This window comes from Chiloscyllium plagiosum, unplaced genomic scaffold (genome assembly GCF_037043375.1).
Source record: "Chiloscyllium plagiosum isolate Xiang-an unplaced genomic scaffold, Cpla_swu_hap1 HiC_scaffold_47, whole genome shotgun sequence".
NCBI lineage: Eukaryota > Metazoa > Chordata > Chondrichthyes > Orectolobiformes > Hemiscylliidae > Chiloscyllium > Chiloscyllium plagiosum.
The window spans coordinates 4,973,302-4,988,752 of record NW_028270185.1 but is presented as its reverse complement, the minus strand read 5'-3'; the positions used below and the strand labels follow the sequence as shown (position 1 = coordinate 4,988,752).

Below are 15,451 nucleotides of genomic sequence, written 5' to 3'. Positions count from 1 at the left end.
ACAGTTTGTCTATTTACCTTATCTATGCCCCTCATGATTTTATAAACCTCTATAAGGTCACCCCTCAGCTTCTGACACTCCAGGGAAAACAGCCCCAGCCTGTTCAGCCTCTCCCTGTAGCTCAAATCCTCCAACCCTGGCAACATCCTTGTAAATCTTTTCTGAACCCTTTCAAGTTTCACAACATCTTTCCGATAGGAAGGAGACCAGAATTGCATGCAATATTCCAACAGTGGCCTAACCAATGTCCTGTACAGCCGCAACATGACCTCCCAACCCCTGTACTCAATACTCTGACCAATAAAGGAAAGCATACCAAAGGCCTTCTTCACTATCCTATCTACCTGCGATTCCACTTTCAAGGAGCTATGAACCTGCACCCCAAGGTCTCTTTGTTCAGCAACACTCCCTAGGACCTTACCATTAAGTGTATAAGTCTTGCTAAGATTTGCTTTCCCAAAATGCAGCACCTTGCATTTATCTGAATTAAACTCCATCTGCCACTTCGCAGCCCACTGGCCCATCTGGTCCAGATCCTGTTGTAATCTGAGGTAACCCTCTTCGCTGTCCACTACACCTCCTAACTGATCCAGTCTCTCCTCATGTGTCAGTCTTGTTATCCCAAGAATCAGTCTGGTAAGTCAATGTTACACTCACTCCATTGACAGAACATCCTTCCTCAGAGAATGAAACCAAAACTGTGCAGAATATTCCAGGTATGGACTCTCATAATGACGAACAACATGCAATTTGACCTAAAATAAAACAAAGAACTGTGGACAAACAAAAGAACAAACAAAAACAGAAATTGCTGGAGAAGCTCTGGCAGAATCAGCGGACAGAAAATGAAGTTAACGTTTCAAATCTAGTTCAGAAGGGTTACTGGGATCGAAACTTTAATACCGTTTGTCTCCCTCACCACTGCTGCACCTATGTGTTTACTTCCAGCAACTGGTGTACAAGGACATACAAGTCGCATTGCACCTCCACCTTTCACAATCTATCATATTTCCAATAATAACCTGCTTCCCTGTTTTTGCTACCAAAGTGGATAACCTCACATGTATCCATATTATACTTCACCTGCAATGCATTTGCCTACTCGCTCAACTTGACCTGGAAATGTATCACTGTTCCTTCAAATGTCGCTCAATCAAAATTCTGGAACACCCTTGCTAATGGCACTGTGCGTGTCCCTACACAAAACAGACTGCAGTGGTTCAAGAAGGCAATGCACCATCACCTTCTCATGGGCCATTGGGAAAGGGCACTTAATGCTGACCAGTCAGTGATACCCATGTGAATAAAAAAAGCAGACATTCTTAAGCAGCAAGAGCTATCAGAAGAATCAGCAGGGTGCCAGCACATATGAAACCATTTCTCACTGAAGAATGTTAGCTCCATAACAAAATAACAGCTAATCTGAACCACTTGACTGAAGGATTCTAAGACTTCACGACACTTCAATGCTCCGTGTTCATGGGAATATACCAATCATCGGGCAAAAAATGTCATGCTCAATTTGATTGAATCACACAATAATAATGGAATTGCTGAATAATAAACACAATTTTTTTACTGCTTATGTTTTCTGCAGATCCAAATACTATATGAATTAATAACCCTCAGTGCTTGAGAGCATTGGGAAGAATGGGTCCAAAGTCATCTGATCCTCTCAATTGCTCTACACTTAACACAAGTTATATCTTAAATTATTCAATGTAAATTTAAAAACTTCAGGCACCAATTGAAGGTCTGCCTTTTAAGTGAAACCAATACAAATGATTTTCTTAACCTTACTTGCTTATTATCACCTTTGGTAGTGATTTTTAACCAATGAGCTAAAAGGACAGTCAAGAATCTTCACACAGTGAAAGCATACTGTAAATGTGAAAAGACTGGCAAGAAAATGTCATCATGCCTCTGAAACCTGCTGTGTCACTGAATGTTACAAACCACTCACTGCTCTCGTGCAACAAAGAAACAAAAATCTGGATTCCCAAATGCCCCATTTCTTGTAGTAGCATCAAGTACAGACCAGGAGGCTGTGGTTGTTCATGTCATTACAATCTTGATTGATTTATGATCAAACCTTCCGAAATAGCAAAGGAACATGAAACCATGGAATTAAATTTTCAGGATATGCCTGGTGCTTTTAGATGGGTGGTTGGGGGCTATTTAATTGGGCAAAGTCCTGATGATTTGGAGATGCCGGTGTTGGACTGGGGTGTACAAAGTTAAAAATCACACAACACCAGGTTATAGTCACACAGGTTTATTTGGAAGCACTAGCTTTCGGAACGCTGCTCCTTCATCAGATGCCATAACCACCTGATGAAGGAGCAGCGCTCCGAAAGCCAGTGCTTCCAATTAAACCTGTTGGGCCATAACCTGGTTTTGTGTGATTTTTAACTTTGTACGCCCCAGTCCAACACTGGCATCTCCAAATCATCAGGACTTTGCCCAAAAAAATCCTGATGGCATGTTGATCTTTTGCTATTACATTCTCATAAACTTTCTCACAGTTTGGCTTTCAGATGTGTATGTTCTTCTAGTTATGATGAAAGGTCAGTGAGCCAATGGTGTGTGGCTGCTGATTGTTGTACCTCTTTTTATGTTTTAAGTGTGAAGCCTGGCTTGTGTATGACAGGCAATACAACTGTGGTGCAGGCAGTGTTACATTAGTAGCTGTAATGAAGTGACAGACACGTTTTAAACATGAGGCAGCTGATGGAGATATCCGACACCCAAACTCCTCTATGACAGTCCTCTTCTGTTGCAACTTTACATTGCTAACTCACTCTCAATGGGGCATGAAGCTTTGAGTATACACCTTGGCAGCGCACAAGAGATCATTTATCCCCTTGTGGCACTGGAGTTAGGTTGTCTTGAGCTGTTGCCAGGTGCTCAACTCTGTAGCTACCTCTGTCCAGGCTACCTTCATCAGTCAGAATGGCCCCTTTTTGCCCTCGGCAAAGGATTTCCTTGCCTCCTGGGACAACCTTCAAGAGAACCTCTAGGGAGGCATCATAAAAGTATGGTGCCTTTTATTTTGTGTGGGCTCTGACATTTCCAGGGGTGTGTGGTGATGATGAGCAGAGGTTGAATGATGCCCTAGGAAGCAAAGAGTGAAGTGCTGTTCAGTACTTTTAAATATGACACCCAGTTTTAGGAGCCCGGGGGTCCTGAAAAGGGCCAAAACGTCCTGCCTACCAGTCACCAAAATTTTTGGTGTTTTATTTGTGCATAAATATATTATGAGCTTTTAAGAATATAATCGCACAAGAAAACCTGCCCCAAAAAACCTCAGAGTGGAAATTTTATTTATTCATTCAGCGGATTATGACATCGCTGGCTAGGCCAACGTTTATTGCCATCCCTAATTATCCACACGGCAGTTAAGAGTCAACCACATTGCTATGGGTCTACAGTCACATGTAGGCCAGAACAGGTTAGAATGTCAGTTTCGTTCCCTAGATTAGATTAGATTACATTACATTACAGTGTGGAAACAGGCCCTTCGGCCCAACAAGTCCACACCGACCCGCCAAAGCGTAACCCACCCATACCCCTACATTTGCCCCTTACCTAACACTACGGGCAATTTAGCATGGCCAATTCACCTGACCTGCACATCTTTGGATTGTGGGAGGAAACCGGAGCACCCGGAGGAAACCCACGCAGACACAGGGAGAACGTGCAAACTCCACACAGTCAGTCACCAGAGGCGGGAATTGAACCCGGGTCTCTGGCGCTGCGAGGCAGCAGTGCTAACCACTGTGCCACCGTGCCGCCCACAAAGGACATTGGATAGGTTTTCCCCTCAACAATTCAAAATGGTTTTCTAGCCATCATTACAATCATTAAATGCAAATATTTATTGAATTCAAATTCAACCATCTACTGTGGCAGGATTTGAGCCCTGATCCTCAGAACATCACCTGGGTCTCTGGATTAACAGTCCAGTGATAACAGCACGAGGCCACTGCCTTCCCTTTTAATAGTACGTCCCACTATTCAGCCCATCTTTATATTTACTTTCAAAGAAAAAGAAATTTCCAATCAAAGGAACAGGGTCAACAGTTCAGCTGCTTGACCCTGTTTCTCCATTCAATCAAATTTTCCCTTTTCAGTATATATCTTTATTTAGAGTCATAGAGATGTACAGCATGGAAACAGACCCTTCGGTCCAACTCATCCATGCCGATCAGATATCCCAACCCAATCTAGTCCCACCTGCCAGCACCCAGCCATATCCTTCCAAACCCTTCCTGTTCATATACCCATCCAGATGCCTTTTAAATGTTAAAATCGTACTAGACTCCACCACTTCCTCTGGCAGCCCATTCCACACATGTATCACCTTCTGCCTGAAAACGTTGCCCTTTAGGTCTCTTTTATATCTTTCCCCTCTCACCCTAAACCTATGCCCTCTAGTTCTGGACTTCCCCACCCCAGGGAAGAGACTTTGTCTATTTATCCTATCTATGCCCCTCATGATTTTATAAACCTCTATAAGGTCACCCCTCAGCCTCTGACGCTCCAGGGAAAACAGCCACAGCCTATTCAACCTCCCTCTATAGCTCAAATCCTCCAACCCTGGCAACATCCTTGTAAATCTTTTCTGAACCCTTTCAAGTTTCATAACATCCTTCCAAAAGATCAGAATTGCATGTAATATTCCAAAAGTGGCCTAACCAACGACCTGTACAGCCACAACATGACCTCCCAACTCCTGTACTCAATACTCTGACCAACAAAGGAAAGCATACCAAATGCTTTCTTCACTATCCTACCTACCTCCGACTCCACTTTCTAGCAGCTATGAACCTGCACTCTAAGGTGTCTTTGTTCAGCAACACTCCCTAGGATGTTACCAATAAGTGTATAAGTCCTGCAAAGATTTGCTTTTCCAAAATGCAGCACCTAGCATTTATCTAAATTAAACCCCATCTGCCACTTCTCAGCCCACTGGCCCATCTGATCAAGATCCCATTTTAATCTGAGGTAATCTTCTTCGATGTCCACCACACCTCCAATTTTGGTGTCATCTACAAACTTACTAACTATACCTCTTATGCTCATGTCCAAATCATTTATATAAATATGAAAAGTAGTGGACCCAGCACTGATCCTTGTAGCACTCCACTGGTCACAGGCCTCCAGTCTGAAAAACAACCCTTCACCACCATCCTTTGTCTTCTACCTTTGAGCCAGTTCTGTATCCAAATGGCTACTTTTTCCTGTATTCCATGAGATCTAACTTTGCTAACTAATCTTCCATGGGGAACCTTGATTTACCTTTGATCCAGATCTATTGAGTGCTATGAATTAACCAAGTCAAGGGCCTCTTCACATAAAGGGAAGAAAATTACATGGTCAAGGATTTTGGAAGAAAGTTTTCAGAAATGCTAGCAAGGAGATCGTAACTAAAAGCAACAATGGGGTAGAGGAATGTGAAAGGTGTAATCTGAATTACTTGGATGAAAGAGTTTTCTAGGAGGCAAGCTTTTGGATTGAAAATTAGGATAAGTGCCTTGAAAGATGGGTGGTGTAGTTTGGTGCGTGTGCATACTCTATTAAAAAATACACACACACACAGTTAGATTTCATAATAATTTATTTTTCTTTCTCTCTGCTTTAACAGGTTCAGTGCCATAAATTGACAGGCTATTGCTGGTGTGTCACACCTGACGGCAAACCAATCAGTGGATCTTCAGTCCATAACAGGACTCCAACCTGTTCAGGTACCAGACACAGAAAGTATTTAAACTTTGTGGGTACGTAATTGTCAGTTGATGCTTTAGAGGCACAGAGTTCTTCGAGCCAGAAGAAGAAATCAAATAAATATACTAAGCTTTAAAAACTGGTACATGAGACACTCACTGAGGTTTGTAAAATGTTGGAATATATTTTGTGATCCACCGACACTGCCATGCAATCAGGGATTTGGGTATTGAGATAAACATGCTTAACTTGCAGTTTTCCCTACACTCGTCATCATATTCCAGCCATCACACTTTGTATAAAACAATAATAATTTCTTAAATTAGAATTGAAGCCAGTAATTTCCAGTACATTATTTCTCACCTTGAGTTTGCTTATGCAGAAAGATGAGAGGAACCAAGCAGCTGTGTATCCAAAGAAATGTCCAACTTAAATAATTAGCTCCATTTAAAACTTATTAATTCTGCTTCAATGCAAAAAGTTCCTGAGCAGCAGCCTTAAAAGTCCAAATCACTTAGGTACTCAACACTGAAAACGTATTCCACAATACAGAGTTGAGGAGAAACTAGTTCTCCCAAAGGATTGTGAACATGTGGAATTCGCTACCCCAAAGTGCGGTGGATGCTGGATAAGTGAGTAAATTTAAAGAGGAGTTAGACAGATTTTTAATTGGTAATGGGTTGAAGGCGTATGGAGAGAAGGCAGGAAAATGGGGGATATCAGCCATGATCGAATGGCGGACCAGACTTGATGGGCCGAATGGCCTAATTCTGCTCTTCTATCTTATGAACTTACGAACTAACACCTTAAGCAACATTGAAGAAGATTGTTACATTTTTATTAAAAATGACAATGGAATTTTGGAAACATGTTGGAAGAAAAAATAAAAACTTGCATTGAGTTAGCACTTCTCATGATCTCTGATCATCTCAAAGCAGAAGTAATTTTCAAGTGTAGTTGCTGTTGTATTGAGGGAAACTCAATACAACACTGTATGCAAACACAGTTTGCATACAGTGCAGTATCAAAAACAACTATTTGAAAATAACTCGATATTCCAAACTTAGTGATGTTAATTAATAATGATGAGTATAGCCAGGATTCTGAGGAAAGTTCCCATGCTCTTCTTTGAAGTAATGCTATGGTATATTTTACATCTACTCTACAGGGCAGATGGGTAAGTTAAAAGCTTTCAGCCATTTTGCTTGATATGGCTGCAGCTCTGTACTGCACCCTTGACTGAACAAGCTGACATGCTTATGAGCTGTAGTGTAACAAGACCATAAGACATAGGAGCAGAAATTAGGCCATTCCAGCCCATCGAGTCTGCTCTGCCAATCATGGCTGATACGTTTCTCAACCCCATTCTCCCGCTTTCTCCCCGAAACCCAAATCCCCTTGATAATCATGAACCTATCTATCCCCATCTTAAATATACTCAATGACCTGGCCTCCACATCCTTCTGTGGCAGTAATTTCCATAGATTCCCCACTCTCTGGCTGAAGAAGTTTCTCCTTATCTCCATTCTAGAAGGTCTTCCCTTTACTCTAAGGCTGTGCTCTCAGGTCCCAGTCTCTCCTACCAATGGAAACATCTTCCCAACATCCAGTCTGTCCAGGCCATTCAGTATTCTGTAAGTTTCAATTAGATTCCTCTCATCCTTCTAAACTTCATCAAGTATAGACTCAGAGTCCTCAAACGTTCCCCATATGTTAAGCTTTTCATTCCTGGGACCATTCTTGTGAACCTCCTCTGAACCCCCTCCAGGGCCAGTACATCCTCCCTGCGATATGGGGCCCAAAACTGCACACAGTATTCCAACTGTGGTCTGACCAGAGCCTTACAGAGCCTCAGAAGTACACCCCGATTTATATTCAAGTCCTCTCAAAATAAATGCCAACATTGTATTTGCCTTCCTAACCACCGACTCAACCTGCAAGTTTATTTTGAGAGAATCCTGCACTGGAACTCCCAAGTCTCTTTGCACTTCAGACTTCTGAATATGGTCTACTGTCCTAGCATCTCTGGTCTCTGGATTCTAATTGAGTCCAAAATATTGAGAGGAAACTCTCTTCCCTCTGCGGCTGTTTTGGCTCAGTAGAAATTGAAGTGTGCAGTCCTAGTCTAGTTACTTGAAAGTCTCATACTACTTCTGACAGTAAGTTACTTCCTTAGTAGCATATTGGTATGTCAAGCCAGAGTTTATGCTCAAGTCTCTTGATTGGAGCTTGAGCACATAGCTTTGAGTTCAGAGAAAGAGAGAGAGCCAGAAGTTTGTGTCCACTGTGGAAAATGCATCTCTCTCCCAACCTTGCCTAACTTTACAGTATAAAACAAAATTGACCCTACAGCTAACATCAAGGTCTCAGACAAGCAGTGCCATTAAATGTTTGTTAGCTGTAGGATCTGTTAGTGCAAACACAGTGTGCTACAGGAGAATCACTGTATTCTTGCACTCCAAAGCAACTGCATGAAGTCCTCATTTGGTATTCAGTATCAATCTATCATTTAATGAGTCCCAACTCAAATCTTGAAGCAAACACAAATTGGCTTGTGGTGATTTCCTATAAACCATTGACCTCTCTCCCTTCCCACCGTCAGGTGGCTGTTATATTCAAATATATAATATGTCATGATTTCTGTTTTAAAGGATTAAGAATATACCTTTAATTTGAATGGCAATCTCGCTCTCAAATCAAAGATTTCTACCAGGCAATTCTTTTGTGTCATAGCAATGCCACACAAGAAAAGTCATTATAATATTGTTATAAATAATTGTAGAGCCCATTGAGGAAATCTCAATGCAGTGAACAGTGAAATGTAGGTAATTTAGAAAGAATTTATCCCCAAATTTTCCCTTCCAGATTCTACTAAGGACAAAACATCCCAGCGAGGGCGTGACTCTAGCAGGATGCGTAAGTTAAAAGCTTTCAGCCATTTTGCTTGATATTGCTGCAGCTCTGTGCTGCACCCTTGACTGAATAAGCTGACATGCCTATGAGCTATGGTCTCTGGACTCAATATAAGTCCAAAATGGTGAGAAAAAACTCTCTTCCCTCTGTGGCTGTTTTGCCCCAACAGAAAATGAAGTGTGCAGTCCCAATTTAGTTCCTAGGGTGCCTGTTGCACAGTACGAAACTGTCCAAAACGCACTTCAAAGGGGAAGTGAAAAGAGAATCAGAGTAGGAGAAAAACTGCCAGACAATCTTAAAAGGGTATCACTAAGTCTTCAATATGCACATAGATGAAGGTACTAAAAGGAAGAATGGGACCAACTAGGGATCAAAAATACACTGCGAATTACCATCAAGCCAGGGGACCAACCTTAGATCAATTAAAAAATCTATGAGGCATGCTAGGAGCAACACTAGGCATAATTAAAAGCAAGGTGTCAACCTGGTGAAGCTACAAAATCAGACCACTTGTGTGCCAGATATCATAAGCAACAAGTGATTGAGCTAAGCGATCTCACAACCAATGGATCAGATCTAAGCTCTGCAGTGCTGTCACATCTAGTCACGAATGATGGTGGAAAATTAAATTGACTGGAGGTGAAGGTTCCCATCCTCAATCAGGAGAAGCCCAGTACATCAGTGCAGAACATAAGGCTGAAGCATTTGCAAAAATTTTCAGTCAGAAGTGGTGAATGGATGATCTACTTTGGCATCCTCTAGAGATCCCCAACATTAGAAATGCCAGTCTTCAGGCAATTTGATTCACTCCACATGATCTCAAAAAACGGATGAATGCACAAGATACTGTAAAAGCAATAGGCCCTGTCAAAATTAAGGCAACAGTATTGGAGACTTATGCTCCAGACAATTACCATCTTATCAGCCCACTCACTATCATCAGTAAAGCGATGGAATAGATCATCAACAGTGCTACTAAGCAGCACTATCCTAGCAATAACCTGCTCACTGATTCTCCACTCCAGTGCCACTCAGCTCCAGGCCTCAGTGCAGCCTTGATCCAAACAAGATAGCTGAGAGTTAAGATGAGAGTGAAATCAACACAACATTTTACTGAGTGTAGCATCAACAAGCCCTAGAAAAGTTACAGTCAAAGAGAATCGGGAGCAAACTCTCTGCTGGTTGAAGCCATACCTAGCCAAGAAACAAATTGAAATTTCTAACTAGAAATTGAACTAGCAATATAAATACTGTGGCTACAAAGACAGGTCAGAGGCTATGAAACCTGCAGCTTCTGGAAACCATATTTCAAGACAAAACTGCTAGTAATTTGGATGAATGCAGGTTCCTTCAGGAAAGCTAGCATGGATTTCTTAAGAATAAATTCTGTTTAACTTTCTTATTGAAGCATTTTGTTTGAAAAGATAATACAGAAGGTTGCTGAGGATAATGCTGTTGGTGTGGTGTACATGGACTTCCAAACCACATTCGGTACATTGTTGCATAATAAACAAGTCACTCCCGGCACCTTCCCCTGCAACCGCAGGAGGTGCAAGACTTGCGCCCACACCTCCCCCCTCACCTCCCTCCAAGGCCCCAAAGGAAACTTCCATATCCGCCACAGATTCACCTGCACCTCCACACACATTATCTATTGCATCCTCTGCACCCGATGTGGCCTCCTCTATATTGGGGAGACAGGCCGGCTACTTGCGGAGCGTTTCAGAGAACACCTCTGGGACACCCGGACCAACCAACCCAACCAGCCTGGGGGCTCAACATTTCAATTCCCCCTCCCACTCCACCAAGGATATGCAGGTCTTTGGACTCCTCCATCGTCAGACCACAACAAAACGATGGTTGGAGGAAGAACGCCTCATCTTCCGCCTAGGAACCCTCCAACCACAAGGGATGAACTCGGATTTCACCAGTTTCCTCATTTCCCCTCCCCCCACCCTGTCTCAGTCAAATCCATCAAATTCAGCACCGCCTTCCTAACCTGCAATCTTCTTCCCGACCTCTCCGCCCCCACCCCAGTCTGACCTATCACCCTCACCTTGACCTCTTTCCACCTATCACATTTCCGACGCCGCTCCCCCAAGTCCCTCCTCCCTACCTTTTATCTTAGCCTGCTGGACAAACTTTCCTCATTCCTGAAGAAGGGCTTATGCCCGAAACGTCGATTCTCCTGTTCCCTGGATGCTGCCTGACCTGCTGCGCTTTTCCAGCAACACATTTTCAGCTCTGATCTCCAGCATCTGCAGACCTCACTTTCTCCTCCAATAAACAAGTCAGCCAAGTTACAGCTCATGAAATTAAAGAATCAGTAGCAACATGCATGTGAAATTGGTTGACTGACAAGAAACAGTAATGGCTAATGGAAAAAAACAAAGAACTGCAAATCCTAGAAATCTGAAACAAAAGCAGAAATTGTTGGAGAGATTCAGTGGGTGTGGCAGCATCTGTGGAGAGAATGCAGAGTCAATGTTTTGGGTCCAGTGACTCTTCAGAATGGTGCAGATCTAAAGAAGAGTCTCAGGACCTGAAATGTTGACTCTACTTTCTCTCTACGGATGCTGCCATACCTGCTGATTTCTCGAGCGTTTTCTATTTTTAAAGTGGTTAATGGATTTTTTTCAGATTGAAGGCTTGCACTGGAGTTCCCCAGGGCTTAATGTTGGGTTGTTTGCTCTTCATGTTTTATTTTTATGACCCAGACCTTGGTGTACATGGTATAATTTCAAATGATATGAAATTTGGAAGATTTATGAACTTTGAGGAGGATAGTCGAGATATCTGAAGGACTTGGATAGGTTAATTACCTAAGCGGACAAGTTACAGATGAAATTCCAAGCAAAGAAATGTGAAGTGATTCATTTTGGTAGAAGGAATAATGAAGCTCTCATTAAGAGTACAATTCTAAAAGAGTTACAGGAGCAGAAGGATATGAGTATCTGGGAGCTTTGATTTTGAAGGTAGCAGGAGAGTTGAGAGCAGTAGTAATGCTTCCAATATCTTAGGCTTTATTAAAAGGGGAATAGAATACAACAGCAAGGAAGTTATGTTTTACTTGCACAAAATACTGGTTTTACCTCAGTAGGAGTTTTGCATTCAGTTCTCAGTGCCACACTTTAGAAAGATGTGAAAGCTGTAGAGAAAGTTCAAAAAAGAGTTTCAAGAAAGATTCCAGGGATGTTCAGATCAGATCATATTCCCTACAGTGTGGAAACAGACCCTTCGGCCCAACAAGTCCACACGACCCTCTGAAGAACAACCCACCCAGACCCATTCCCCTACATTCATCCCTGACTATTGCACCTAACACTACAGGCAATTCACCTGACCTGCACATCTTTGGACTGGGGAGGAAACTGGAGCACCCAGAGGAAACCCACGCAGACACGGGGAGAATGTGCAAATTCCACACAGACAGTCACCGAAGGCTGGAATCGAACCTGGATCCCTGGCGCTGTGAGGCAGCCGTGCTAACCACTGAGCTATCATGCCGTTGAAGTTCAATTATGCAGATAGATTGGATTAGTTGAGACTGTTTTCTATGCAGAAGAGAAGGTTAGAGGAAATTTTAGACATTCAAAGTTGAGGGGTTTGGACAGAATAGAAATGACAAAATTGTTCTTACTGATGGAATGACTGAAAATGAAAAGGCTCAAATTTAAGGTAACTGCCAAAAGAAGCCAAGAGGACATGAGGAATAACCTTTACATCCAGCAAGTAGTTAAGATCTGAAAATTGCTGCCTAAGTGTGTTCACCAGCTATGGGTTCAATTGAGGCACTCAAAGAAAATTTAATTATTATCTGAAAAAGAAGAATGTGTGGGTAATGGGGAGAAGGTAGGTACTAAATAAATTGCCAGTTTGACAGCTCGCATGGACATTATGAGTCAAATGACCTCTTTGTGTTGTAGCAATTCTATATTTCTGTGGCATTAATTAAAGAAGTCAATTTAATGCTAGCATGGGAAAAGTTCACAAGTGCAGTGAGGGAGCACTGGCTAAGGCACAGTATTAGTCAAATAGTGGAACCATAGCTCTAACATATCTGAGTAATCGATAAGGAGATTGAGATGTCATACAGAAATAGAGTCATAGAGTGATATAGCATAGAAACAGACCATTCATTCCAACTTGTCCTATTTGCCTGCATTTGGCCCATATCCCTCCAAACCTTTTCTATTCATGTATTTATCCAAATGTCTTTTAAATATTGCAACTGTACCTGCATCCATCATCTCCTCCAGAAGTTCGTTCCACACACAAACCACACTCTGTAAAACAAAAAGGTTGCCCCTCATCTGAAATGGAAAAGTATTTGACTGCAACAGTAATGTTCTTCAACCTGATGGGCTCAATGAATTGAATGGAAAATAATTAAAGAATGTTTTAAAATAATTTATTTGTTCAGTTACAAGCTGAATACATTTATGGTGGTAATGAAGAGGTTGTTAATGCTATAAAATAATACTTACACTTTAACCACTTATGTAAACTGAATTTCCATTACAAATCAACTAGAGTACAGTTTTCAGATTTAAAGATTTTCATTAAACCAATACTGGCAAATCCTTCACCACCACAATAATAAATTATGAAATTCTCTACCTAAACCCTTCCATCTCTGACTCTCTCTTGAAAACAACTTCCCAATATCCACTTAGGTGACTACTCTCAGTCATTAAAATCAACAAATTTTATTTGAAGTACAACATTGACTTCTTTAGGTACACGGCACTTTTACATTTTATCATGCCTCCGAGATTGCTGCTTTCCTCAAAATCTGTTTTCCTGACTTTTATTGTTCTACCATTAGCAGTCAAAGCTTTGGCTGTCTAAACCCAAGTCTCTCCAGCTTTTGACCTTATAAGATATTCTGTAAAACTTACATTTTGGACCATGATTTTATCACTAATTCTAATAGCTGCTTGTGTGACTTGGTGTCAAGGTTTGCCAGAAAATGGTGCTGATAAACTTTTTACTATGTTAAGGGCACTATATAAATGCAAGTTGTTGTGAAAGCAGCTGTAAAATGATTAAGCTTAAAAGTGCTTTGGTGGCCTAACAGTGTGATATAATTGAATTGTTGCACTACATTTTTGAGATATTTTGTGGAACAATGGTGCAAAGTGGTTTCTAGTAAATGGTGCTTCTGGACAGGAGGAAGGAAAAAGATGATAATATTTGAGTTGCGGCATCAAAACGGAATTATACAAGCCCTTTCCATTTTATCTTTAAAGGCTGCTCTATGTTTTTGGCCATTCATCCAACAGCATGAGTAGAATAGATAATACTAACGTCAATAATAGTGTCTTTTCGATTATTTTCTTCTCTAATCCCAGAACAAGGAATAAAGCTTCGACCCACCACAAGGACTCTGATTCGCAACACAGGTAAAGGTATGCAGACTTTTAACTTTGCCTCTTAGGAGAGGAGACTGTTTTTGTATATGCATATCATACACCTAAAGAACAAAATAATGATTTTGGCTGAGAGATCGCTCAAAGATAACTGTATGTTTCATAACAGTGCAATTTGTGCTATATAACTGTGTGTTTGTGAGCAAATGATTAAAATTTTGTTGCATACATTTTCATGCAGATGGCTCCTCTTTATGAAAGATAAATGAAAAACATGCATATATATCTCATTTTTATGTCCTCAGGATATTCAAAAGTGCTTGACAGCCAATGAAGTTCTTTTGAAGTGAAGGAATTGTTGTACTGTAGGTAACTGGCCAAATTGCAAACTGCAAAATCCCATAAACAACATTTAGCTCTTTGAGAAAAGCAATATTTACTAAATTAAGTGACAGGAAATAGTGAGTTTTGAGAAGATTTGTAGCTCAGGTTGAGGTTCTGGACATAGGTTTGCTTGCTGAGTTGGAAGGTTCATTTCCAGATGTTTTATCACCGTACTAGGTAACATCTTCAGTAGGCCTCAGGGTGAAGCACTGCTGATAATTCCTGCTTTCTATTTATATGTTTGGGTTGGTGATGTCATTTTGTGTGATGTCATTTCCTGTTTTTTTTCTCAGGGGGTGTTAGATGGGATCTAACTCGATGTGTTTGTTGATAGAGTTCCGGTTGGAAATTTCAAAAAGAAAATGACTAGATTTTCTAGATGTAGATCTAGATTGGCCGAGTGTTTTCTTGCTAGACTATTAATCCAGAGACCCAGATAAGACTTGGGGGGCTCAGGTTCAAATCCTGCCATGGCAGTTGGTGGAATTTGAATTCAATAAAATAAAATCTGCAATTAAAATCTACTGATGACCATGAAACCATTGTCGATTGTCGGAAAAACCCATCTGGCTCACTAATGTCCTTCAGGGAGGGTCTGGCCTACATGTGACTCAATGTCCAGCACCAAGTATGGCTCACCAACAGTAGTACTGATTGAGCTGGTCAGGTCCTAAAGGACATAGCTGCAGTACTGGCTCTGTGGCAGGTGGTAAGGGAACCAACAAGAGGGAAAAACATATTTGACCTCATCCTGCCAGCTGCAGATGCATCTGTCCATGACAGTATCAGTAAGAGTGGCCCCGCACAGTCCTTGTGGAGACGATGTTCCACCTTCACATTGAGAATGACCTCCATCACATTGTGTTGCACAATCACTGTGCTAAATGGGACAGACCTTGAACAGATATAGCAACTCAAGAACAGGCATCCATGACTTTCTGTGGGCCAGCAACAGCAGCACAATTGTATCCAGCACAATTTGTAACCTTGTGGCCTGGCATATCCCCCACTCAACCATTACCATCAAGCCAGGGAGTCAACCTTGGTTCAATGGA

The 15,451-nt window shown here is 41.5% G+C and overlaps 1 protein-coding gene across 4 annotated transcripts in view; it reads left to right on the top strand.

The window, feature by feature from the left end:
- The window catches only part of LOC122542753 (SPARC-related modular calcium-binding protein 1-like), a 100,486-nt gene that overhangs the window by 65,586 nt on the left and 19,449 nt on the right, over nt 1–15,451 (top strand). For 3 of the 4 annotated variants that reach the window (XM_087984122.1, XM_087984120.1, XM_043680754.2), the window contains 3 exons: nt 5,648–5,747; nt 8,593–8,643; nt 13,995–14,051. In XM_087984122.1, the coding sequence (XP_087840248.1) occupies nt 5,648–5,747; nt 8,593–8,643; nt 13,995–14,051 (208 nt within the window). The remainder of the gene's footprint in view (nt 1–5,647; nt 5,748–8,592; nt 8,644–13,994; nt 14,052–15,451) is intronic. The other variant, XM_087984121.1, reaches the window with a different exon arrangement.